General features: G+C 38.4%; 3 protein-coding genes and 1 pseudogene across 4 annotated transcripts; 3 read left to right on the forward strand and 1 right to left on the reverse strand.

The window, feature by feature from the left end:
* Positions 1 to 256: 256 nt before the first annotated feature.
* LOC143883758 (putative LRR receptor-like serine/threonine-protein kinase At1g14390) lies at positions 257 to 26010 on the forward strand. Of its 2 annotated transcripts, none has more exons than XM_077387076.1 (4): positions 257 to 395; positions 25090 to 25333; positions 25422 to 25630; positions 25785 to 26003. In XM_077387076.1, exons 2-4 carry the CDS (start codon positions 25183 to 25185, stop codon positions 25836 to 25838), a joined length of 414 nt encoding a protein of 137 aa, XP_077243191.1. In that variant the 5' UTR covers positions 257 to 395; positions 25090 to 25182; the 3' UTR covers positions 25839 to 26003. The 2 variants fall into 2 exon arrangements, with proteins under 2 accessions (XP_077243191.1, XP_077243190.1); XM_077387075.1 differs by lacking the exon at positions 257 to 395 and adding an exon at positions 24393 to 24449 and having other exon boundaries at positions 25785 to 26010.
* LOC143883757 (uncharacterized) lies at positions 6092 to 6917 on the forward strand. The gene is made up of 3 exons (XM_077387074.1): positions 6092 to 6242; positions 6335 to 6538; positions 6631 to 6917. Exons 1-3 carry the CDS (start codon positions 6096 to 6098, stop codon positions 6883 to 6885), a joined length of 606 nt encoding a protein of 201 aa, XP_077243189.1. The 5' UTR covers positions 6092 to 6095; the 3' UTR covers positions 6886 to 6917.
* Positions 19651 to 22044, reverse strand: LOC143883230 (protein FAR1-RELATED SEQUENCE 5-like). Its single transcript, XM_077386580.1, has one exon. It carries the CDS (start codon positions 22042 to 22044, stop codon positions 19651 to 19653), a length of 2394 nt encoding a protein of 797 aa, XP_077242695.1.
* Positions 25987 to 26764, forward strand: LOC143883231 (putative LRR receptor-like serine/threonine-protein kinase At1g14390 pseudogene; annotated as a pseudogene).
* Positions 26765 to 27006: the final 242 nt, after the last annotated feature.

Raw genomic sequence — 27006 nt, forward strand, 5'->3', positions numbered from 1 at the left:
CCATCAGCCCAACAATCCAGGAAACACTTTTTTGATTTTTATCTCCACCATCACCCTTAGCTCCTTCCTCAAGCTCTTGTTTAATTTGTTCCAAAGCACCCTCTCCATTGCAATTTACTCAAACATAGTTCTAATCCCTAGATTTAAGATTCTCTTATACTTGGGTTTCACCCATTTTCTGAGACCGAAACTTCCTAGTTCAGATCTGTTCCTCTGGTCAGTAATTTCGAAAAGTGGAGAGAAGAAGAAGAGGAGGCTTTGGACTAGAGCAATTTATTTAGGCCTGCTGGCGTTGGATAGAATAGAAAGAGATCAACGTTGGTGAAATTCTGGATTTCGTGAGTTGCCTGATTTGGGGCAAAGAAAGAGGGATCTTCATTTTTTCTCTCTACCGGGTATGTATTGGGGTTTATGCATTATATTAGTTTTCTCGTATATATTCTCTATGATTCCGGAGTTTACTTTGCTTATCATTGTTATCCTGTTATTCCATTTTTAGTGCCCAGTGCTCATGGAATCTGTTTGGGCATTACTTGTTTTTTTTTTTGAAAATTAAATAACCTTTTCATTTAAATCCAAACCCAAACCCGTACCTCGGACCCCGGCCTTGTACGCGTTTGTTTTTACACATGCATTACTTGGTATTTTGATTTGCATTTTACTGTCACAATACAAACTTATCAGCCAGGTGGCGCATTGAGCTTCCTGTTTCTTGCTACTCTTTTTAATAATATATGCTGTTATCCCACAAAAAGGAAAAGCTTTGAGTCTCCTGTTTTGGAATTGATTCTCATGGTTCTCATTCTTTATGCATTTTGAATAATCAGTTTCATCTATGTAGTCATTTGCGTTATGAGAATTTTCTGTTTGGATTTTGGATAATGATAAAGATAAAGTAGTATCTTGTATATGGGTGCCAAGATGTTTTACTCCTAGAATTCAGCGGATGCAATGTGCCATAGCAAAGCACATGTTACATGCGAATTTTCAGTTTGGAATCCTTATGTTAAATTTTGATGGAGCATGTCCCCAGATATTTCTACTTATTTATTCTGTTCTTGTATATGGCATGCCTTGAGGGGCTCAATGTGAGTCTTTCTTATTTTGGATGTCATTTGTAGAATTTTCTTTTATGGATTGATTGGCAGTTATGGTTTTATATGTAGGTCTGTTCTGGATGGTTAAGGTATAACTTCAATTAGCGTTAAGCTCCGCGCTTCATTTTAATTTTCTTACCGTCCTAGTACGGTTATTTTGGCTATTTTCATCTTAGAATCGGAGAGGACAAGTCTCAAGGTCCTTGTATTTATTCTATTTCTTGTGCACAGCATGCTTAGAGCATTTGACTATGATTCTACTATTTATGGAGGCCACTGTTTTCATCTATGACTTGATTATCATTTGTCATTTTCATCTAACTGTATTATGGATGGTTAAAACTTAACTGTACATTGTAGGGTTCACCTCGAACTGCATGCTTCACTTTGCATTTTATTTGCAGGTGCACGGTTATTTTTATTATTTTCTTCTTTTTGTTTTTAAATTTAAAACTTTGAATTTCTGGACGCCTATAATATTCGTTCGAGTGGATAGGTTCTAATTGCTAAACCTCCCTCTTGCTGTGTGGTTATTACATGTTTGCAATGTGAGAACATTTTTTTATTTTTTATTTTTTGAATGGTAATGTGGGAACAACTTCCTCATGTCTTAATTCTGTAATTGTTTCTTTGTTATATGGCAGGGTATACTTTCTTAGAAGTTTTAGTTTAGGTTATTTCCTTTTTGAATTTATTGAGGTTCATGATTTTTCAATAAATACGAGTTTGGCTTCTTGTGGTGGATGTCAAAACTGTAGATCTCACTTTTATATGGTCCAATTGGAGAAGTTTTGTACAAGATTGTTATACACTTTGAATGCTTCAGTTTGGTTGTGGCTGATTTGTTTTATGATGAAGTTGCAATGAACCCTTTTTATTTTATTTTTTATGGCACAGGGTACCCCGACCCCGTTTAGGAGTCCAACCTTCGTTCACTAAATATTATGGCCTGTAGTTAAATTAAAGCATGAACCTGGGTATACCTTCTCTACATGGACTTTAGGGTAGTGGGTATTGGTCATTTGATACAGAAGGGAAGGTGTGTATTATCTATAGTTGTGATCTTTTCCAAAATTAGTTTCCTATTTGTACTAGGGTATTTCATTAAGAAATCATTGTTGGGAAGGTGTGTATTATCTATAGCTTGCTTATTGTATTATCTTTAGGTAGAGTGTTCGTAGTCTTTTAGGTACCCTTAACTCATAAGTAGCCCATTCATTGCAAGGGCAAGGAAAGAGTCATCTAGAGCCCTATTAGGAGACATACCTTGTCTCATGAGGCAGTTCTCTTTTGAAGACAAGCCTCATTGTTTAGAGTTTATCTCTTAGGGAGTATTCCTTGGATTTAGCATTAGAGGAGTCCGCCCATAGGAGACAGGCTTTGTCTCATTTATAGAGTTCATCCTTTTAGGAGGCTTGACTAGCCTCATTTGTGGAACACCCTCATAAGTAGAAGACTAACTTAGTCTTTTTAGTTGCCCTGACCTTGCTTATCACTACAAGGGTGATGATAGGGATACTTGGAGCTCACCTTTGTGTCTAGGAGGCATGCCTTGCCTCATTTATAGAACCCTTATTTGGAGACAAGCCTTGTCTCATTTAGAGAGTTTCCCCTTTAGGAGGCTTACCCAGCCTCATGTTAGTCTCCCCTTTTTTCTAGAGTGAGTTTTTGACTTATTTGCCCTTGTTTTGATAGTGTTATTAGAAAGTCTCTGACTCATTTGTACTCTCTTCTTTAGTGTTGGTAGCTAAGGGTTTCTCCTTTAGAGTTGTTGTCGTTCTTCTTTATTAGAGACTAGCACAGTCTTATTAGAGCTTTGCTTACTTAGGATTTTAGATTGTTTTCTTTGTTCTTGGGGCACTTGTTTACTTGTTCGTGGATTGTTACATCTTGTTTTGGGATACTAATTTGTTGGTTTGAGATTTTCCTTTTACCCTAAGGGTTTTACCCTAGGGTGTTGCATTGTGTGTTCCCTTTGGCCTTTGACCAAAAGGATGAAAGCATTTGAAATTTTAAAATCCAGAACATTTGAAATCTTAAAATCACAAGAACATTGAAATCATTTAAAATCACAAAAAACATTAGAAATTTGAAACCTAAAAACATCAGAAATTTAAAACAACAAAAACATTTGGAAAAATATTAGAAGCATTTGAAAATCAAAAACATTTGAAAACATCAAAAGCCTTAAATCATTTGGAGTGTTAAATTTTAGTGGTAGTTAGGAGAGTTCGATTTTCGAACTACGTTGGCTTCATCCTCTTCCACGAGGTACGTAGTGCAGCTTCAGATCTTTATCCCAAGTCCAGCCAAACTTTGTAATTAAATCATTTGAATTCTTTAAAAAGCACAAAAATATTTTAAAACCTTGTTTTCAACAAGATCTTCCTCTAGAGTTAGGAGTTCGTCCTACATAGAGAGTTTTAGAGTTAGGAGTTTGTCGCGTCTCCATCCGGTCAGTTGGCGATTCACATCTCCGACTGATGACTAGGTCTAGGATGCGTTAGAGATTCCATTATTTTTCTTAGGACATACAGCCTAGTTACACATAGGTTGTAGGAATCACCTGCATTAGCTTAGGTCTAACTTGCGTTTAGTTAGGGCATATAGGGCGTCCTAAAATTCACGATTCACTGGAATTTAAATAATTGCACAAGAAGTTTTAATAACTAGTCCGGTCTTTCAGGTCGAGTCTAGGATAGAGGTCTAGATGTCTTAGGCATCATAGCTTAGAATAGGTGCGAAGAACTACGTTGCTTTGATTCTCGTGGAGGCGGGGATACGTATGCAGCTCTGGATGAATACCAGACCATCCAAAGAATCGGGCAAAATTCGTTTAGAGTTTAGGATTTGTTGTGTTGCGTGTTGTGTGGTATCAAGTTATATTGCATGTTTTGTTGTGCTTTCTTATTTTCCTTTGCAGACCTTATACCTTTAGCTGTAGCATGCATGTGTTTGTCCACCAGAACTTAGACACCCATTAGGTAAGTCACTCATAACCTAGCTGTGATTAGGAGACACTTCTTTCGTTCATCTCGTGTGTGCTTATTATTTAATCCCCGGGACATGCATGATTAGGTAGACGTTTTCTCGGGGATATTTCATTCCCATTTCACATGATTTTGCCCAAAATTCTTTGGAGTTAATAAAAAAAGGCATAAGAGACTAAGTGCTTGCACTCGGACGAATTGGGGGTGCTCTTCGGACCTTCTCCATTTGTAACCAGGCACGAGCCCATATATATATATACATATATATATACATATATATATATGAGGAAAGTGTTGGTGAGCTTAAGCGCCCAATCACATTGGGGCCTACTTTGTTAGGATGATCCAAAGCATTCATTTGAAAGGCCCTTACATAGATGGGGTGTGTACCAAAAATCAGCTCCATAGGATCATCCTAACCCATCCATTTGTGGAGGTCAAAATGTACAGACATTATTTGTCCACAAATCTGCCCATTTTTGTCCTCCACAAATGGAGAGGTTAGGATGATCCTATGGAGCTGATTTTTGGTACACACCCTATCTGTGATAGGGCCTTGCAAATGAATGGTTTGGATCACCTATGGAGCTGTGGGACCCATGTGATTGGGGCGCTTAAGGTCACCATAAGTTTGGTGAGCTTAAGCTCACCAACACTTTCCTCTCTCTCTCTCTATATATATATATATATATATATAGAGAGAGAGAGAGAGAGATAAGTGATTCCACTCGGCCGTGTAGAGAAGCTGTCTACACCTCCCCATTTCATTAACGCAGGTGAAAACGTGACCGTTGGATGAAAAAATGTCCAACCGTGTGATGACAACTAAATGGGTAAGAGAAAATTAGATTTCTCATAAGCCCAAAAAACCCATCGCGTAGAGAAGCTTCGAAGCATCATCTTCTTCACCGCGGATCTGCAACTCTCACACGGCGCAGATCTGAACCTCTCATCTCCACCGTATCATCTTCTTCCTCTCGCCTGCTTCGCTGCACGGCCCCCCTAAATCCAGGTATGATTCGTCTCCTTCTTTCATTTTTTTCTTTTTTTTTTTGGGAAAACCACTCGAACCTGTGTTCTTTGGTTTTGGGGAAAACCAATCGAAGAACACAGGTTCGAGTGATTCCACTCAGATTATTTGGATTTGTTTTGGAAACCCTAAATCCATTTGTCTTTAGGGATTCGATTTAGGGTGTAGATGAAATGGGTTTTTAGGGTGTAAATGAAATGGGTTTTATGGGAAAACCCAAATGGGTTTTTCGAAATGACATAAATATATCACGGTTCGTCACTTCCCTTCCTTTCAATTTTTTTTTTTTTTTTTTTTGTGAAAACCGATTCTGCTGGTTCGATTGGGTTCCTCAGCCACGATTTTTTTGGGTTTTTGAAGTGATTGAACCAGCAGAATCGAACCGTTAGAAAACCCCAATTTCACATTGGGGTTGTGAAATTGCTTCGTCACTTCCCCTCTCAAATTTTTTTTTTTTTTGTGAAATCCGATTCTGCTGGTTCGATTGGGTTCCTCAGCCACGATTTTTTTGGGTTTTTGAAGTGATCGAACCAGCAGAATCGAACCGTGAGAAAACCCCAATTTCACATTGGGGTTGTGAAATTGCTTCGTCACTTCCCCTCCTTTCATTTTTTTTTTTTTTTTTTTTTTTGTGAAAACCGATTCTGTTGGTTCGATTGGGTTTGTCAGCCATGATTTTTTTGGGTTTTTGAAGTGATCGAACCAGCAGAATCGAACCGTGAGAAAACCCCAATTTCACATTGGGGTTGTGAAATTGCTTCGTCAGCCAGGATTTATTTGGGGTTGTGAAGTGATCGAACCAGCAGAATCGAACCGTGAGAAAACCCCAATTTGAAATTGGGGTTGTGAAATTGCTTCGTCAGCCACGATTTTTTTCCAATTAAAAGTGGTGGACTCTAACCCAGATTTTTCCAACCCTAATTATTTTATTTTATTTGATTCCTTTTGTTTCGTTTTTCATTGAGAGGAGATTAAGGCATGGCTTCCTCATCCAACAGTAATAGTAGTACACGTGGGGTTAGAGTCATCCGCAGGAACTGTGAATGTCAAAAGAAAGCTGCACTGAAGATAAGCGAGACGGACAATAACAAAAATCGCGTATTTTATACATGTGCTGGATACAGTGTAAGTAAACACTCAATAAATTGCCTTTTAGATGTCGGTCGCATGCTTTCTCTTTTCTTTTGCAAAATTCTAACGTTTAGCAGAATTTGCAGGATGGCAGCAGGAGGAAATGCAAATATTTTCGTTGGGCCTACCAGTTAGAAGGCACTGAATTTGGTTCTGAGATTGAGCCTGTGGAAGGTGATGAGGTTAGAGTCATACGCAAGAAATGCGAATGTCAAAAGAAAGCTGCACTGAAGATAAGTGAGACGGACAATAACAAATATCGTGTATTTTATACATGTGCTGGATACAGTGTAAGTAAACACTGAGTAAATTTCTTTTTAGATGTCGATTGCATATTTTTTCTTTTCATTTGCAAAATTCTAACCTTTAATAGAATTTGCAGGTTGGCAGTAGGAGGAAGTGCAAATATTTTCGCTGGGCATACCAGTTAGAAGGCACTGATGGGGAGGCTCTCAGTGAAAATACCCGTCTCCAAAGTTTGGAGAATGAGATAGAGCAAATGAAGGTGGTCTTGGAGAATGAGATAGAGCAAATGAAGGAGGTGTTGCAAGATGTAAGGGGAGGTTTTGAGAGTGTGGGGTGTTTTCTTAAAGTAGTAGTGGTTGTAGGACTTCTGTTATCTTTTTTGAAAAAGTAAGTAGTAGTGAGTGACTGAGAATCCGCTCTTGACTATGTACATAATTTTATTTTACTACTGACTTTAATCATTTTAGTAGTGACAACAAATTCACACTAGTTACTGTTATTGTACAAAAGGTTAAGCTGTTAGAGTTGCCGAATAATTTGTCAAATCCGCATTGAAATTTTTTAAAACGTACAGAGCATACATTTTCAATTATTTGAAAATACGGCTCTATTTTCATGCCATAATCGCTTCCATGAGAAAATAAAGTCATGGTTGCCAAATTAATATGGCTTGATTATATGATAGTTGCCATATAAAACCCGTATTTTTTAAAAAGTACAGTACGGCCCGCTCCATAGGATGATCCAAACTGTCCATTTTTTCCACCACAATGTATATAGGTGGTGCCCCCAAAAACCATATCCAACCATATCCATAGGATGATCCTAACCCTCCGATCTATTGAGGGACTGCACATTACAGAAACTTCTATAGATCGGAGGGTTATAAAGTTGAATTCCTCATGAGATTTACCAATAATTAATATGCAAGAATAATTGATGAAGTATTTGTCAAATCTGCATTCAAATTTTTTAAAATGGAACATATATTTTCAATTATTCCAAAATACGGCTATTTTCATTCCATAATCGCTTCTGTCACAATCTCGTGGGTGTCATGCCTAGGAGAATTTCTTTGATACCATTGAAGTTGGGTACATGGAACGGTTGGATTTTTTTTTTTACAGTTTTCTACCTCTTTCAAATAAAAATTACTTGGGGCACGGTTAGTTCCACTAGTAATGGAATATAGATGGATGCTTATAAAAGGTTGAAACTAGTATTGCAACCAATCTTGTGTCTTTCTTTCTCCGCATTTTACTGGTTTTCAATAGTGTGTAGTGGTAGGTGAAATTCAGAGTGAAAATACCTGGGTATTTAATTTGTTTTTCTTGGCTCTTACAGGGGTTCAGATACGTTGCATCTTGTCCCATTGTGAGGTCCTCTTACAAAGCAGGGAAATTTTATATAAAATCTATGATTCAATCCCAAAAACAGTTATCCAAGGCTTTCCATCCCCGTGGAGAACAGCCCACTGGAAATTTATTGCCTTGAATGATCAGATCTGAACCATTTTTTCACACTTTATAACATAGAGAAATGGCACACAGGTAGATGGTGGAACCCATGGTCTACAACATCAATCCGAGGTTCCACGTTGGATTCCCAACAGCAAAATGATTGTTCTGATAAGATGAACCTAACCATCCAACAGGTACACAATTTTTCATCCATGGTGGGGTCCATATGATGGACTATCATCCGACTCCTTCGAGTGCAGAAGGCTTTCCAATGCAAACAAATGATCATGAGAAAAATGCCACAAGCTTCTGGTTATCTTCTAAGGAACTCTGTGTTAGTGCAATATATAAAGAGAGATGAAAAAGACAGAACACATTTGGATACATTCATGGATGTTATTCATTAATGTAGGCACTAGTCTTTTACATTAGAACAAGATTAGTGCAAAAGACAACATGATGGAAGACTGATGTAGTGATAAACTGATTTATATTCTACAAAGACTCATCGTTATTTCAGTGTTCTTCACACAAATTTTCTTCAACAAATAATACACAGAAGCAGATCAAAACAACAAGTTTCTTCCAAGAGAAGGTTAACAGTATGAACTCCCTCAGTGGGTGCATCTTCTATGCAAACAATGGCATCCAAAGCATAACATATCAAAGATCGCCAGCCATAAATTCAACATCCAGTCTCTAAAATTCTAGTTTTAACTCATAAGAAGATGCTCCTTCGCCCCCTGTTCAAACTCACCTTCTATCCCCCCTTCCCCCCTAAATATCAGATAGGGTGATGAAAGATAGGAAATAATGCATTTAGAAAATGATATATCCACAATAACAACACAATCAATATAAACACCATCACAAAGATAATAAGAACCTCTAAAGAGGAATCTGAACATCAAACCAAGGTAAAACAAAGCACCTCACCTCCAAGAGGGTCGTCTAAACATCACACCAAACCAAACCAAATCAAACGAAAGCAATCCAACAACACTTTAACTACTAAACAAACTAAATGTGAACCAGGGTACCCTATGAGATTTCCATACCACTCACTCACTTATTCAAATTCAACTTAGGACCAGACAGGCTAACAGACATAGCAAGCAAAAGGTCCCAGCATCTTCAGATTAACAGAACAAAAGCACGTCTATCTTCCACCTGCTGCACCGGAGTCAAGTTTCTTGAAATTTTTCAACATAAGATAGCACATACAAGAAATAAATGCAACATATTAAGTGAATACCAAAGAGGCTTATATACTTACAGAAAGCATACTAAAATGACTCTTCAGTATGACATCTGGTCCTCTTCCTCTTCCCCTTCATCTTCCTCTTTCTCGTCATCCCCTTCTTCTTCCACTCTCTCTTCTTTCTCTTCAACCTCCGCTGCAGTCATCTATCGAAAAAATAGTAAATGAAAAATTGAAATTCCACTTAGCAACCCAAGAGGGGGTGAATTGGGTTTCTTTTCTAATTTTAAGATTTTTGAAAACTTAGATTGCACTAGTTTTAGATTGAATAGGAAATCCAAAATAGTATTCAAAGCAATAGTGAAAACTTACCACACAAGAAGAGGAGAAGAGGCAAAGAAGCTTTGACACAAAGATTTTTATAGTGGTTCGGTCTTAGCTCAAGACCTACTCCACTCTTCTCAAGTTACTTTCCTTGAGGATTCCACTATCTTCTCCAAGGAACTTAAATACGGCGTTCCTTCCGCCTTGTACAAATCGAGCTCCACGCTCCAAGGGTCTTCTACGGCGCCCTTTGTGCCAAATACAAAGTAGATGAAATGAAAAAGCTTGCTTGCCTCTAGATAGGCTAATTTAAGGTAAAGCTCACTCACTCTCACAAGAACAAGATTGAACAAGTGAAGGTCCTAAGGTCTCTCAAGAATAATCTAAGGTAAATGGCACAAGTGAGAGATGGAGAGTGAAGATCTTCAAGAGAAGGAGAACAAATGGCTTTTTGTGCTCTTGAAATCTTTGTAATGTCCTTAGGTAAAAAACCCAAGAGTCCCTAGGTTCATATAAATAGAGGGGATAAAAAAACACAAAATATTCGCACCCCAACGGTCGTCTCGGACTCCGGGCTCGGAGCTCCGAGCGGCTATTTTTTGAACCTGGAACAATTCTCGGAGCTCCGAGAATTTTCTCGGAGCTCCGAGAATATTCTCGGAGTTCCGAGAAGCCTACGGCCAGCAGATTTTCCTTATATTTTGCTGATTTTGTTTGGGCTTTTGGAACTTTGATTTTTCAAGATAAATGGAGTGTCATGAGGGTCCAACAATGTTGAGACACCACTATGAACATTCACAAACCCATTAAATTCTATCTAGGTTGATTTTAACTCTCCTTTGTGCCATAGACCTAGACTAAACATTGAGGACCATTTATGTTCTAAATTTACTTGGTCTTCAATCTTGTTGGCACCTTGTAGAGGCTTTGACATGTCTTCACTCAACTCCATTGATGCTTGAGTTGATTTGCCATTCTTGTGCTTGAGTTCAACCTCGAGTTCAACCTTGAGTTCAACCTTGTCATGCACTCTTGAGGATGGTACACTGTGAACATTATAACTTTGCCAATGGAAATCATTAGTGTATAAAACCTTTAAAACAAATTTAGTTTGTTAATCATCAAAACAATTCAATAGGAGTACTTGTTGAACCCTTGGGCTAACAATCTCCCCCTTTTTGATGATGACAAACATAATTTGTTTTAGGGTAGGAGCTCCCCCTTTAGGGATGAATAAAACACTTTGGGCTCCCCCTAAAAGTTTGATTTAATTGAACATTTAAGGCATTACTTTAAGGATGAAAATTTGATTGCAACATTTTAAGCATAGAGCTTTGCTCCCCCTTAATATATGCATTGGGAGCTCAAATATTCTCCCCCTTTTGGCATCACCAAAAAGGTGGAACAAAAGGAGTGAGGGTAGGTGAGAGCAAATGAACAAGTAACGTGAAATGCGATAAAGAGAGTAGGCATAATACATGGTATGCAAGCAAAAAGAATGAAACATAGAGATATATATAGAGGATGTGAAATGGCATACAGAAAAGTGCATACAATCAGTCAGCATACATAGCATTCATGACACAGCATAATGGCGACAGATGTAGATAAACCTAAAACATCCCAAAAAAAAGATCCATACAACCAGCGTATAGTCCAAAGATTATCGATACACAACAGAAACAGATAGATACACCGAATAGAAATAGAAATCTGAGCATCAGAGAACTCGAGCCATCTACTGAGGCGGAGGAGGCGGTGGCTGATGAGAAGAGCTGCCCGGCGCCTGGCCCCACTGGTCACCGGAGAGGTAGCGATAATAAGCGGCCCACTGCTCATCAACGTGGGTAGTCATGGTCTGGAAGCGAGCAGAGATCTCAGAGTCAACATGGGTAGATAGCTGCGCAAATTGTGAGGCCATGGATCGTTCAATAGCCTCCTGCATCTGAGCCAAATCCTGGCGAGTGCAGTATGAAGATGTATCCTGTGATGGCTGCGGGGCCGGTGCAGCCTGAGCATCGGCTTTGTAGCCGCCTCCAGCGGCAGGAGCATCGTCAACCGCTACTTGATTCAAAGCCATGCGGTTAAAGGTCTGCTCATCAAAAGGGGCAGTCGGAGTCATGGTCAGTTCACCATCCAAGGTGATGCCAAAGTGACGGAAGACACGGGTGAGGACCATGCCATAGGGCAACGAAGAGCGGTAGCGGCCAGGGGTCTGAAACATGTAGCGAAACATGATGTACGGCAGACAAAGCTGGCGGCCCTCGAGAATGCTGTAGATAAGATAGGCCTCTAAGGGTCTGAGGGCTTCACGCATCCCACCACGAGGGATGAAGATGTGGTACATAAAGTTGTGAAGCATACGCGCTACCGGAATGAGGTCGGCGGATTGGACGGGCATACCAGAGTGGTAATGCCGCGTAATCCTACCATAGACCGTGTCATGATCAATATCATCAAGTGAATGGGTCCCATCTTCCGGCCAGAAATAGTGGGTGAGGCCATCAAAGCTGATCCCAAGAAGAGTGGCAAAGGTGTGATAGTTGAGTTTGATCACTGTTTTCTTGATTTTGGATTCAATTTTGAAGAAGGAAGGAGAAATTGTGAGATTGGCGTAGAAGAGACGCACCAATCGAGGGTATACTGGTTCATTGAGGTGTAGGATGGATGTCCAGTGAAGGGCATCAAATTTGGCCTGTAAGTCGAAATTTTGAAGGACAGGAGGATCAATGTACCTGCCGGTGAGGATGTCCCTAGTGCCGATGTCGGCCCAGAGTTTCTTGGCTTTATCCCCAGTAAAAAATGAGTTAGGCACAACCTCAGCCGCTACAGCCTTTGCCTTTGCCTTCTTCCGAGAAGGCCCTTCTTCCTCGGGAACTTCTTCAGGAAAGTATTCAGGGTCTGCAGCTTGGGAGGAGCCTCCAATGTTGAGATTTTTGGTTTTGGGAGGCATTGTGAGAAGAAATGTGAGTGGAGAGATAGCCCTAAAATGAAGGAGAATAAGAGAAATAGAGAGAAATAGAGAGAAATAGAGAAAAATAGAGAAATAGAGAAGGATAATGGTTTAAAAACAAGGAAATAGCCCTAGAATGGAAGAAAATAGAAGAAGGGGAGAAAGGAAGAAGAAAAAAACGAAAAAAAAGGAGAAATTTTAGGGTTTGAAGAAGAAAAATGGGTTGGTAGGAAGAAGAGAGTTAAAGGAAATGGTTTGAAGGAGGAAAAGGGGTTGTGGAAGGAGAAAAAGGAAGAAAAAGAACGAAAATGGAGGTAGTATTTTAGAAGAAAGGGAAGGAAGAGGGAAAGGGGAGATGAGAAAATGAAAAAATGAACCGGATCCAGGGGTTTTAACGCTCCTGGACCGATTCTCGGAGCTCCGAGAAATAGTCTCGGAGTTCCGAGAACACACGCGTTTTTTGATTTTTCTACTGTCCGATTCTCGGAGTTCCGAGAAATTTTCTCGGAGTTCCGAGAACACACGCAATTTTTTTATTTTTCTACTGTCCGATTCTCGGAGTTCCGAGAAATTTTCTCGGAGTTCCGAGAAGCCTGGAAGAAATCTCGGAGTTCCGAGAAATTTTCTCGGAGTTCCGAGAAACACTCCAGAGCCCTCTGTTCATTTCCTCGGAGTTCCGAGACAAAATCTCGGAGTTCCGAGAATTTTTTTTTTTTTTTTTGAATGGGAGGAGAACAGAGTTACATGTGATATTTTGAATTGCAACTTAACCAACCATGATCCAATGCATGAACATAGATGACTTTCCGAGGGTTTTGATGATGGCGCAAGGCCAAAGTTTTAAGTATCTTAATTTAGGGTGATGGTACCGACTCCCCCTTGAAATGAAGTGGGCTATGGGTACCAATTGAGTGATTTTTAGAGTTAGGGTTGGATCATCAAAAACCATGTAGTCACAATCAAAATATGAGATATATATATATACAAAGATAATTATGTCTTCTATTCATGCTTCATGTGCAAACTCTTTCATTTGATCTAGACTCCAAATGTTGAGTCCACTCCTAAGGTCACAAAATCGATCCTCATTAAGGGGTTTTGTGAAGATATCCGCCAATTGTTCATTGGTGTGGATGTACTTAATTTAAATATCCCCTTTTTGAGAATGATCTCTTAAGAAATGATGCCTTACCTCTATGTGCTTAGTCCTAGAATGTTGAATTGGATTTTTTGTCAAGTTGATGGCGCTTGTATTATCACAATGGATTGGAACATTACTAAATGCAAGATTATAGTCCATGAGAGTGTTCTTCATCAATAGGATTTGTGCACAACAAGCGCCGGCCGCAATGTATTCTGCTTCGGTTGTAGACAAGGCTACCGAGTTTTGTTTTTTGCTAAACCAGGACACTAGAGACCTTCCTAGAAATTGACAAGTGCTACTTGTGCTTTTTCTATCAATTCTACAACCGGCAAAGTCGGCATCCGAAAATCCTACTAGATTGAATTCATTCGATCGTTCATACCATAATCCTAAAGAAGGAGTTCCTTTGAGATATTTGAATATCCTCTTAACGGCACTCAAATGAGACTCTTTAGGACCCGATTGAAACCTAGCACAAATGCACACGCTAAACATTATATCCGGCCGACTAGCGGTCAAATATAATAGACTTCCTATCATTCCTCTAAACTTTTTCTCATCAACCGGTTTCCCACTTTCATCCTTTTCTAATTTGGTGGAAGTGCTCATAGGAGTTGGCTTGATTTGAGAGCTATCCATGCCAAATTTCTTAAGGAGTTCCTTAGTATACTTCTCTTGGTTGATGAAAATTCCATTTTTACATTGTTTGATTTGAAGTCCTAGGAAATAGGTAAGCTCTCCCATCATACTCATCTCAAACTCTTTTTGCATGGATTGTGCGAATTCTTCACACATCTTATCATTGGTAGCACCAAATATTGTATCATCTACATAGACTTGAACAATAAGCATATCTTTTCCTTTTCTTTTAATAAACAAGGTTTTGTCAACCGTGCCCATTTGAAAGCCACTCTCTAATAGGAAGGAGCTAAGCCTCTCATACCAAGCTCTAGGAGCTTGCTTTAGACCATACAAGGCTTTGTCCAACCTATATACGTGATTAGGGTATTTGAAATCCTCAAAACTGGGAGGTTGTTCAACATAAACTTCCTCCATAATATACCCATTTAGGAATGCACTCTTCACATCCATTTGATACAACTTAAAGTTTTTATGGGATGCAAATGCAAGTAGCATCCTTATGGCTTCCAATCTAGCAACCGGAGCAAAGGTCTCATCATAATCGATACCTTCCTCTTGGTTGTAACCTTGGGCTACCAATCTAGCTTTATTCCTTTGAATATCTCCATGCTCATCGAGTTTGTTTCTAAACACCCATTTAGTCCCAATAACCGGGTGATCACTAGGCCTAGGAACTAACCTCCATACTTGGTTTCTCTCAAATTGGTTTAGTTCCTCATTCATAGCAATCATCCAAAATTCATTCTTTTCAGCTTCTTTTATGGACTTGGGTTCTATTTGGGAGATAAAGGCCATGTTGGCACAAACATTCTTATAGTGAGATCTTGTCTTAACTCCTTGTGAGGTTTCACCTATGATTTGAGTAGAGGGGTGACTAGACATGATTCTTCTATGTTTAGGAAGACTTTCTACTTCAAGTTCTTCTATAGGTTGACCTTCTAAATTAAGATTTTCTAAGGGTTGGACAATGGACTCTACTTGACTAAGAGGCTCTAGAAGATTGACACCATCATCATCTTCATTAATGACATTAGGAGGTTCAAATGACTCGTCAAATTTGACATGCACGGATTCTTCCACAATTTGAGTTCTTTTGTTATAGACTCTATAAGCTTTACTATGGGTTGAATAGCCTAAGAAGATACCTTCATCGGATTTTGAATCAAACTTATGCAAGGTGTCTTTCATGTTTAATATAAAACATTTACAACCAAAGACTTTGAAATAGCTAACTTTGGGGGGTGTTCCACTCCATAGTTCATAAGGTGTTTTGTTAAGGTGAGGTCTAATGAGCACTCTATTTAAAATATAGCAAGCCAAGTGAACGGCTTCCGCCCAAAAGTTTCTTGGAACATTGTGCTCATTTAACATGGTTCTAGCCATTTCAATAATAGATCTATTTTTCCTTTCAACTACCCCATTTTGTTGGGGAGTTCTTGGAGCCGAGAAATTGTGCTTGATTCCATTTTCATTGCAAAAGGTATCAAACTCAAAGTTCTCAAACTCGGTTCCATGATCACTTCTAATTTCATTTATGAAAACCCCTTGTTCATTTTGAATTCGCTTGCACAAGTTGACAAATTTCTTGAAGGTTTCATCTTTACTAGTTAAGAATAACAACCAAGTGAATCGAGAGTAGTCATCAACAATCACATATACATATCTACTTCCTCCTCTACTACTAGTCTTCATGGGACCAAATAGGTCCATATGAAGGAGTTGGAGTGGACAAGAGGTAGATAATACACTTATGGGTTTAAAAGAGTTTTTAGCATGTTTTCCATGAATGCAAGCACTACAAACTTTATCTCTAATGTATTTGAGTTTAGGTAACTCTCTCACAAGATTCTTAGAAGATAATCTTGAAATTAAATCCATATGAGCATGACCAAGTCTCCTATGCCATAACCAAGGGTTATCATCCATGGCGGAGAGACATTGGATGTTTTGATTTTCAAGGTCTTCTAATGCTAATGAATACATATTGCCATCTCTATATGCAACAAATTCAACTTCATTATTCTTGGAATTCAAAATTTTACATCTATCTTTTTCAAAAAGAACTTTGTGACCAAGATCACATAGTTGACTAATGCTTATCAAATTAAATGAAAGACCGTCAACGAGCAAAACATGTTCAACCTTAATGTCCTTAATTTTAATGGTACCTTCACCGAGGATTTTGCTTCTTGTATCATCCCCAAAGGTGACATTTCCTTGATGACTCATGGTGACAAAGGCGAACTTGCTTACATCTCCCGTCATGTGCCTTGAGCAACCGCTATCCAAAAACCATTTGTCCTTTGAGGGTTTTCCTTTCAAGCACACCTACAAGAATCAAAGCTCATGTTGAAGTTTTAGGTACCCACTTTTTCTTGGGTCCTTCAAGGTTAGCAACATCATAAAGCTCATTCTTTTTAACCCACATAAATTTTGTTGCTTTTGATTTCTTAACATTGCATGCAAACCTTAAGTGTCCTATTCTACCACAATAGTGACAAGTGGGAATAAAGGCACTAGTGTTAGCATGGATGTAGGAGAAATTTCCTATAGCTTTATTTTTGAATGAGGCTTTTCCTTTAGAAAAGGGTTGGTAATCAAGACCATTTTTTTCTAGAGAGACAAGCTTATTTTCAAGAATTTCATCTAGTTTATTTTTGCCACATGAGAATTTTTTAAATGTCAAATCAAGTTCTTTGCATTTCAAAATAAGTTTCTCATTTTCTTCTTTTAAGCTTTTGTTTTCAAAGATTAATTTGTCTACTTCTTCATTCAAAGCTTTGTTTTCCAAAAATAATTTTTCACTTGTATTGGTTTGCAAATCGAATTCCTTTTTCATGAACCCAAAATCCCTAGTGACATTTTGTAAGGACTTTTTCATTGTTTTGTTTTTGGCGAGTTGTAAATCCAAATTTTCATGAAGTTTTTCACAAGCAAAAATTAGTTCATCATTAGAGAATTCATGAGATATATCATCAACATCATTTACCTCGGATAAGGAGATGTCTTGTGTTACATCGGCGAGTCCCATGAAGCAAAGGTCATCTTCATCCTTTCCGTTGGATTCATTTCCGGATGAAGCACTCCCTTCATCCCAAGCCGCCGCACACAAAGCCTTTTTGCCATGTCTTCTATTCTTCCTATCCTTGTCATTGTTGTTGATGAGTGGGCAATTTGGCCGTATATGACCAACCTTGTTGCACTTATAGCATCTCATCTCCTCTTTGTTTGAGGGTCTATTTCTTCCTTGGCTAGAGTTGCCTCCTTTCTTGAATTTGAGAAATTTCTTGAATCTCTTGGTGAAGAGAGCAAGATCATCTTGTGTGTCTTCTTCACTCTCTTCCTCTTCACTCTCAACTCTTGCTTTGAAAGCTATTCCTTTCCTTTTTGTATCTTCCTTTTGTTTGTTTAAGGTTTCTCTTCCTTTTAAAATCATTTCATAAGTTGTTAAGGAACCTATTAAGTCTTCTAAGCCCATTTTTGATACGTCTTTTGCTTCTTCAATGGCGGTGACCTTGGGATCCCAATCTTTAGGTAAAGACCTAAGTATTTTGGTAACTAAGTCCTTGCTAGACAATTGTTTACCTAAGGATCTCAACCCATTTGTTATGTTTGTGAACCTAGTATGCATTTCGGCAATGGTTTCATTTGGGTCCATCATAAATAGCTCATACTCTCTAAAGAGAAGATTCATCTTGGACTCTTTCACTTGATTTGTCCCTTCATGAGCTACCTCTAGCATATCCCAAATCTCCTTAGCGGTTTCAAGAGTAGAAACTCGATTGAACTCCTCGGGAGATAAGGCACAAATCAAGGCATTCATTGCTTTTGCATTGATAGTGGATTCTCTTCTTTCATTTTCATCCCATAGTTCCATATCAACACTAGGTTCATTATATCCATTTTGGATACTTCTCCAAACATCAAAATCCAAAGATTTTAAAAACACTCTCATTCTAGCTTTCCAATATGGATAGTTTGAGCCATTGAAGAAGGGAGGTCTAGTGGTGGATTGCCCCTCATTGCTATGAGAAAAGGTTGCCATTTGAATCTTTCCCTTGTAGGTTTTCAAAGAGAATTCCTATGTAAGAGCCTATGCTCTAATACCAAGTGAAATTCCACTTAGCAACCCAAGAGGGGGTGAATTGGGTTTCTTTTCTAATTTTAAGATTTTTGAAAACTTAGATTGCACTAGTTTTAGATTGAATAGGAAATCCAAAATAGTATTCAAAGCAATAGTGAAAACTTACCACACAAGAAGAGGAGAAGAGGCAAAGAAGCTTTGACACAAAGATTTTTATAGTGGTTCGGTCTTAGCTCAAGACCTACTCCACTCTTCTCAAGTTACTTTCCTTGAGGATTCCACTATCTTCTCCAAGGAACTTAAATACGGCGTTCCTTCCGCCTTGTACAAATCGAGCTTCACGCTCCAAGGGTCTTCTACGGCGCCCTTTGTGCCAAATACAAAGTAGATGAAATGAAAAAGCTTGCTTGCCTCTAGATAGGCTAATTTAAGGTAAAGCTCACTCACTCTCACAAGAACAAGATTGAACAAGTGAAGGTCCTAAGGTCTCTCAAGAATAATCTAAGGTAAATGGCACAAGTGAGAGATGGAGAGTGAAGATCTTCAAGAGAAGGAGAACAAATGGCTTTTTGTGCTCTTGAAATCTTTGTAATGTCCTTAGGTAAAAAACCCAAGAGTCCCTAGGTTCATATAAATAGAGGGGATAAAAAAACACAAAATATTCGCACCCCAACGGTCGTCTCGGACTCCGGGCTCGGAGCTCCGAGCGGCTATTTTTTGAACCTGGAACAATTCTCGGAGCTCCGAGAATTTTCTCGGAGCTCCGAGAATATTCTCGGAGTTCCGAGAAGCCTACGGCCAGCAGATTTTCCTTATATTTTGCTGATTTTGTTTGGGCTTTTGGAACTTTGATTTTTCAAGATAAATGGAGTGTCATGAGGGTCCAACAATGTTGAGACACCACTATGAACATTCACAAACCCATTAAATTCTATCTAGGTTGATTTTAACTCTCCTTTGTGCCATAGACCTAGACTAAACATTGAGGACCATTTATGTTCTAAATTTACTTGGTCTTCAATCTTGTTGGCACCTTGTAGAGGCTTTGACATGTCTTCACTCAACTCCATTGATGCTTGAGTTGATTTGCCATTCTTGTGCTTGAGTTCAACCTCGAGTTCAACCTTGAGTTCAACCTTGTCATGCACTCTTGAGGATGGTACACTGTGAACATTATAACTTTGCCAATGGAAATCATTAGTGTATAAAACCTTTAAAACAAATTTAGTTTGTTAATCATCAAAACAATTCAATAGGAGTACTTGTTGAACCCTTGGGCTAACAAAAATATATTAGCTCCCTGTCACATGATAAGAAAAAAAAATAGTTCTCAAACACATCTAAATGACTAGAAAGCAAGAATCAAAACCTTGGGCTGTTTGCACGTCCTAATATAATGGCCTCTTTGTCCACAATTTCCACACTTTTGTTGCTTGGTTTTGGATTTAGATTTCTCTACACTGGATTTAAACCGGGTAGCCTTCTTCGGTCGACCCTTCGTTTTCACAAGTAAGGGGTCATGAATACATATCTCCGCGGTGTTAGTCACATAGTTGGATTGTACTTGACTGCAACTATTTGCAACAATTTCATTGTCTCTCTTCTCTAGCTCGGATTCCGCCAAACATGCATCTAAAGTTTCGTCCACCTTCATAAGCCTCTTATTATTCTGAATGACATCCAGTGCTCTGTGGCACTTTGCTAGTAGGAGCCATCTTTCAAGAGGAGTTACGGCTTTATTATTTCCTTCGTCTGCAGCCACCCCACGCCGGGATTGATGATATCTTGCCATAACCGTCCACCTATTTAAGATATATCGCTCCGGAATGCTAAGTAAACGTTTCTCCCTCATAATGCGCAGGATGTGTTTGCATAAGTAGCCTTCGATCTCAAACTTAGCACACTGACAAGTAGCCTTTACTGAACCAGTTTCAGATTCTTCATATATAACCTTGCACCATTTCCACTTCTCTTCATTACTCAATCCCACAAGGTATTCAGACACGTTACCATTCTTATCCAACAACTCATCCCAACAGTCACTACTATCCCCAAATTCTGCTTTGAAAAATTTAAACATAATACTCGTATAACATTTTGCAGCTTGTGATTCCAAAGTGCTCCTAGAAATCAATAAAGCACTTGTACTTTTAGACTTGAAATCTGCTTGAGATTCTTTATCGCGCCGATCATGAAGGGCATTATCATATTGTTCAACAAACTCCTGTAAAGTAGTGCCCTGGTTTACAAAACCATCAAAGAAAGCATTCATGCTTTCGCTACGTGAACTTGATGTCATGCCTACCGTGAACGTGTCTCTAAAATAAGCAGGCAACCAATGACTCCGTAGCTCCCACATTTTTCCTAACCAACTATTTTCAACAAATGGGTATTTCTCCACCAATTTCTGCCATTCTGTCTCACTGTCGGCTATGTTTTTCCTAAAATACCAATGAGTGTAATCCTTAGCGAAATCGCTAGTCGAATCTCGCATGGCTGGAATATGCTCAACTAGGTGCCTACTGATATGCCACGAGCAAAACCGATGACAAGTGTTCGGAAAAACTGTTCTGATTGCATTTTGCATAGCCCCGTCCATGTCGGTTATTATACAACTAGGAGCTTTCCCCCACATGCATTTCAGCCACTCCTTAAACAACCAAGTAAATGTCTCCTCTGTCTCGTCTGCTAAGAGGGCACAACCAAAAAGAGTAGATTGCCGGTGATGGTTGACACCAGTAAATGGTGCAAATGGCATCTTATACCGATTGGTCTTATACATGACATCAAATACTATCACATCACTGAATCTAAGGTATGCATCCCTCGCCCTTGAGTCTGCCCAAAACATGGATCTCAAGTTTCCTGAAATATCCAACTCCATGCAGAAATGGAAGTTTGGATCTTCTGATCGTTTCTGTTGGAGTCTTAGGGCTACTTCGACAGCTTCTCGTCCCATGTTGTTAGCCCTCTCTGATCTCAAATGGGTCACTACCTGATTGGTTGTGACAGCACTACCTGATCCATCACGTGATATATTAATTGTCCTTGCAATTCCACTAGGACCCAATCCACTTTTATTGAGGACGTTTACCAAATTCTTACATGCGGCATTCTTATGGAAATTATTATGCGAGCGATGCAAGTGTCTTTTAGGTGGAGATGTGAGATCGTGACAATGATCCTCCACAAAAGTGCTCACTTCCCACATTCCATCTCTAAATTTAATATCCATCTTCGCTTTACACCCTTCTCTTACAGTACGACGCCTTTTCACCTCCCCTTCCCTACCCTCCAGTCTCTTATCTTTAGGATATCTCTCTCCTTCTTTATCACAAACAAACCTCCTAAATATCACTTTCCCTGTTTTCTTCGACTTACTGGTCCTGCATTTCCTTACCCCAAACCCTGTAGACAAACCATATACATTGTAAAAGTCGTAGGCAGCCGCCTCGCTATGAAACTGCTGCTTTTTCACCGGTTTCTGAGCTACGTTGCTCCTACCATTATCCTTAGTAGGAGTCTGCAAACTACCACTGCAACCTTCTTCGTTATCAGCAGAAACCAACGTACCCTCATTAAGATTTTCCTCCTCACCAACCAAAAGAAATCCATTCCCCTCAACTTCATCATTTACTAACCCACCAGCAGCTTGTGATAACGTATCATCAACAATAATTAACCTATTAGCATCAACATCATCAATGGATAACCCACAAACATTTGACATAGTATCATCCATTACCTGCGAAGGGCATTGGCCATTGGGATGTTAGGTGATCATATACAACTCAGAAGTACTATCTCAGTTGAAACTTCCAACTCACAAGATAAAAAAAATCAAAATAAGATGGGTCGGTTTTCACCCAGAAAATTGAAACTTCCAACTGACAGGATAAAAAAAAAATTAGTATCTCAGTTGAAACTTCCAACTCCCAAGATAAAAAAAAAATTCAAAATAAGATGGGTCGATTTTCACCCAGAAAATTGAAAGTTCCAACTCAGAGGATTAAAAAAATAATTTACCATCTCAGTTGAAACTTCCAACTCCCAAGATAAAAATAAAAATAAAAAAAAGATGGGTCGGTTTTCACCCAGAAAACATGAGAAGAAAGAAATGATCAGATTATTAAGGGAAAACTGTGATTTTTCTCGTAAAATGAGAAAAATTCAGATTATTAGGGGAAAAATGTGATTTTTCCAACCCATTTCATTTTCCCCTAAAAACCCATTTCATTTTTTCCCTAAAATCATGATAGAATGGGGGTGAAACAAAGGACCTATTTGGGTTTTTCCTAAAAACCCATTTCATTTGTCCCTAAAAACCCATTTCCTTTTCAGATTATTAGGGGAAAATGTGATTTTTCCCTAACTGTTTCGAAAAACCCATTTCAATCGAACCAGCAGAATCGGTTTTCTCACGGTTCGATTCTGCTGGTTCGGTCACATCAAAAACCCAAAAAAATCGTGGCTGAGGAACCCAATCGAACCAGTAGAATCGGATTTCACAAAAAAAAAAAAAAAAAAATTAAAAGGAGGGGAAGTGACGAAGCAATTTCACAACCCCAATGTGAAATTGGGGTTTTCTCACGGTTCGATTCTGCTGGTTCGATCACTTCAAAAACCCAAAAAAATCGTGGCTGAGGAACCCAATCGAACCAGCAGAATAGGTTTTCACAAAAAAAAAAAATTGAAAGGAAGAGAAGTGACGAACCGTGATATATTTATGTCATTTCGAAAAACCCATTTGGGTTTTCCCATAAAACCCATTTCATTTACACCCTAAAAACCCATTTCATCTACACCCTAAATCGAATCCCTAAAGACAAATGGATTTAGGGTTTCCAAAACAAATCCAAATAATCTGAGTGGAATCACTCGAACCTGTGTTCTTCGATTGGTTTTCCCCAAAACCAAAGAACACAGGTTCGAGTGGTTTTCCCCAAAAAAAAGGAAAAAATGAAAGAAGGAGACGAATCATACCAAGATTTAGGGGGGCCGTGCAGCGAAGCAGGCGAGAGGAAGAAGATGATACGGTGGAGATGAGAGGTGCAGATCCGCGCCGTGTGAGAGTTGCAGATCCGCGGTGAAGAAGATGATGCTTCGAAGCTTCTCTACGCGATGGGTTTTTTGGGCTTATGAGAAATCTAATTTTCTCTTACCCATTTAGTTGTCATCACACGGCTGGAAATTTTTTCATCCAACGGTCACGTTTTCACCTGCGTTAATGAAATGGGGAGGTGTAGACAGCTTCTCTACACGGCCGAGTGGAATCACTTTTCTCATATATATATATATATATATATATATATATATATATATATATATATTTCTGGTTATCTATTGCACATAGGATTTGTTTTGGGGTTCCATGGCCTATCCATGGATGGCGACTCTGAGTTTGTTTTAGGTACGTCTTGGTTTGAGGATTTATCCTTGGATCAAGAGGTATCTCATTTATCACCACTCGTGCTAGGCTATGAGAGTGACACTTATTTTGAGAGTTCCTTGGTAGAGCTCTCCTTCACATGTGGAGATCTTTGAGGATTGCAGAGGATCTCATGTCCTCAGCACCCGTCCTCTCGGATCGGGGTCCACAAGTAGTGAATTTTATATAAAGTTATCCTCATCACTTCTCAATTCCCTTAGCAACCTAACTCCCAAGTTATGAATGGATGAAGAGCAAAGAAGAAATATTTTTGGGTGTTTACAGTTAAAATCTGTCTGACGGATTCCACATAACTAAGCTGGTTTCCGAATTTTTATTTTCTCAAAATTTGAACAAGTAATCACACGCGCTCATGGTAAAGATCTCAAAGTAATATAGGTTATTTGCATACATTATAGGCTTAATTCAGTCGGTAATAGTGTTCAACTCTATCCAAAAATGTTTATTTTCACTTGTATGATTTGTTATTGTCAGTTCATTTTGAGTTTCCACACTTTATAATTTCATGTAGTGAAAAGTTGAATCCTTCAAAATGCATCAATGCTCTGTTTTATATTTCCACTAGTAGTTGATTGGATTTACTTTTTCTATGTTTGAAACTTCACTTGGTCAATCATTGACTCGCATAAATCAACTTGATTTCAGATCTACTGAGTCAGTAAAACTCGTTGATCCACCCGATGCAATCAACTCGCTGGGTAAATCATTGACTGCCTGATTCAACCCACTTTTGCTTTGGGTTGACTTCTTGAGCAATGATAAGACTTTAAGCACGACCATATCTCTCTCTAAATGGTGTCTTTCAATCACTAGTTATATTTTTAACCTAATTCATAAAACATACCAAGTGATTTTTCTACCTGCGTAAGACAAATTTGGGAGCTATAGCTCATGAACTAAAGTAACTCAAGAGGACAGTAAATTACAGTTTTCTTTTAATCTCTATGTCATTAGAGTTTCAGACATGGGCATCTCGTAGGAGGATTTCAGATGCCATACATGTACTCACGAATTAAGATAAATGAAAAAGACAAAAGATTTGGACTGTTCTATTTAATGTCCCAGAAATAGGGATAACATTCCCATTTTCATATGTTGCAGTAACCTTTCCTGATTATGGTGTATCTTACTGGACCAATATATAATATTTGAAAAACTGGAAGTTATTATTCTTTTCTGACTTTGGGTGATGACTCCATCGTCATATCTCCATGAATTTGATAGAATTTTGTAAATGAATATGGTTAAAACATCATCTCTACTAGACACAGACTGCTTCACTTTCAATGTTGACATCTGAATAATTTCACATCATCTTGGCTTCTTTTGCAATTTTAGTTGTACAAAGGCTGGCTCAGTGACGGATCAGTGGTCGTGGTGAGGTGTCTGAAACTAAAGCAAAGGCATGCTCTTAAAATCTTAAAACAGCAAATGGAAGTAATTTCAAAGCTCAGACATCGCCATTTGGTCAGCATTCTTGGACACTGCTTTGTCACTTATGAGGAATCCCCTAATGCCACTGATACCATCTTTCTTGTCTTCGAATACGTTTCAAATGGGACACTGAGGAGTCATCTTACTGGTAAGGGGAATAACCATTATCCTATTGCTTTTCAGCCATTAATATCTGAAATATCATAAGATTTCAATTCTTATAATTTATTTGGCAGAACGGCGAAAGCAAGAGATGCTGAAATGGCCACAAAGATTAGCTGCTGCTACGGGAATTGCGAGAGGAATCCAATTCTTGCATACAAGAATTGTGCCTGGTGTTTTAAGAAATAATTTTAATATAAAGAATATTTTGTTGGATGAAAATCTCACAGCCAAAATTAGTGATTATAAGCTTCCAAGACCATTTATCAATAAGATTACTAAGGTCAGCTCCACTTAGAGTGAATAGTTCAGTTTTTATTTTTTGTTAATATGAAGTATCCACATTTACTTAATACACCCTTAATTTTATTGATCTTTTTTTTTTGTTTGAACCAAAAGGTTTCAATTTCAGCTAATTTTCATCTTTAATAATGTAGGTCGGTTCTGAAAGCCCTTTCAAGGGAGCAGAACTTGGCGATCTGGACAGGTAAACAACCACCTTTTTTGATATAATGCTTATAGTTGGAGTGTGTCTTATATAAAACCCAAATCAAAATTAAGTGTAGTTTGATCATCGTCAGCCTAAAAAGCGTTTATATTTCTTACATGTGGGAGTGTATATAGTGATGACCACCAAGCATGTTACGGTGAATTCAGTACGAATTGGTTTTTACTTTCTTTATCTGCAGTACTGGACACGGTGATAAAGAAGATGTTTATCAGCTGGGAGTTATTCTACTAGAAATTATTACAGGAAATCCCATCACATCTCAGACAGAATTGGATGTCTTGAAACTTAAGGTAAACAAATCATTCCTCCATTTTACTATTAATGCATTTAGAGAGAGAAATTGAAATGTTTTTTTTTAAACTATTTCTAAGCTATTTCTAAGCCATATTTCTAGTTTTTTTAAAATACGGAAATCTCTTCAAAAAATATCCAAGTGTTTGGATTATTCAAAAAAAAAAAAAAAACTCCTTTAATAACTGGAGAAAGAAGGTTTTGGTAGTATGTTAACAAAATGAATTCCTTGTATTAGGAAATTTTGAACCCATAATTGCAAGTTGTGACACGTCATTAGACTTCAAGATTGAATCATGAATAGATTTTTAGTTCATAATAGTATGTTGAAATTTTAGTAATTTTTTTTAAAGTTTATGTATGTTTTTTTGTGGTTCACAGCTAGAGAGAGGCCTAGCAGAAGGCCCGAAAAAACTGAGGGGGGAAACTGATCCTTCCATTAGAGGTACTTTTGCCTATGAGTCCTTAAAAACTGCAGTTGAGATCACCATAAACTGTCTATCTGAAGATATTGGTCAGCGTCTATCGATAGAAGATGTTCTCTGGAACTTGCAGTATTCAGCTCAAGTTCAAGATAGATGGGCGAACAGCGAGAACCTCGGTACACATTCATAGAGATTAATCTATCCTTCATTTTGGATTTATTTTTATCGCTTGGTGGTATTTCAAAAATTCGGATCATGTTACTTGTTTGTATATTTCTACCCATCCTATTCTCCTATGGTTCTTTCTATTTTTTATGACAGTGATTGATAATGAAGGGAGGATATGTTAAATGAGCAGGGGGAATAAGATGTCTTACAAAACAAGAAAATCCCGAAATAATCCCGAGATTTTAAGAAATATCAAGATATTTT

The sequence above is a fragment of the Tasmannia lanceolata genome, unplaced genomic scaffold (assembly GCF_043159265.1).
Source record: "Tasmannia lanceolata isolate RefF3 unplaced genomic scaffold, GAP_Taslan_0.1 ptg000008l, whole genome shotgun sequence".
NCBI classification, from domain to species: domain Eukaryota; kingdom Viridiplantae; phylum Streptophyta; class Magnoliopsida; order Canellales; family Winteraceae; genus Tasmannia; species Tasmannia lanceolata.

What these genes read in the sequence shown, in the direction of transcription:
- LOC143883757 (XM_077387074.1), top strand. Translation starts at nt 6,096, where the DNA reads ATGGCTTCCTCATCCAACAGTAATAGTAGTACACGTGGGGTTAGAGTC. An exon ending in ATACATGTGCTGGATACAGT is followed by an intron (nt 6,243 to 6,334) that starts GTAAGTAAACAC and finishes CAGAATTTGCAG; the next exon opens with GATGGCAGCAGGAGGAAATG. An exon ending in ATACATGTGCTGGATACAGT is followed by an intron (nt 6,539 to 6,630) that starts GTAAGTAAACAC and finishes TAGAATTTGCAG; the next exon opens with GTTGGCAGTAGGAGGAAGTG.
- LOC143883230 (XM_077386580.1), bottom strand. Translation starts at nt 22,044, where the DNA reads ATGGATGATACTATGTCAAATGTTTGTGGGTTATCCATTGATGATGTT.
- LOC143883758 (XM_077387075.1), top strand. An exon ending in ACTGAGGAGTCATCTTACTG is followed by an intron (nt 25,334 to 25,421) that starts GTAAGGGGAATA and finishes TTTATTTGGCAG; the next exon opens with AACGGCGAAAGCAAGAGATG. An exon ending in TTATCAATAAGATTACTAAG is followed by an intron (nt 25,631 to 25,784) that starts GTCAGCTCCACT and finishes TTAATAATGTAG; the next exon opens with GTCGGTTCTGAAAGCCCTTT.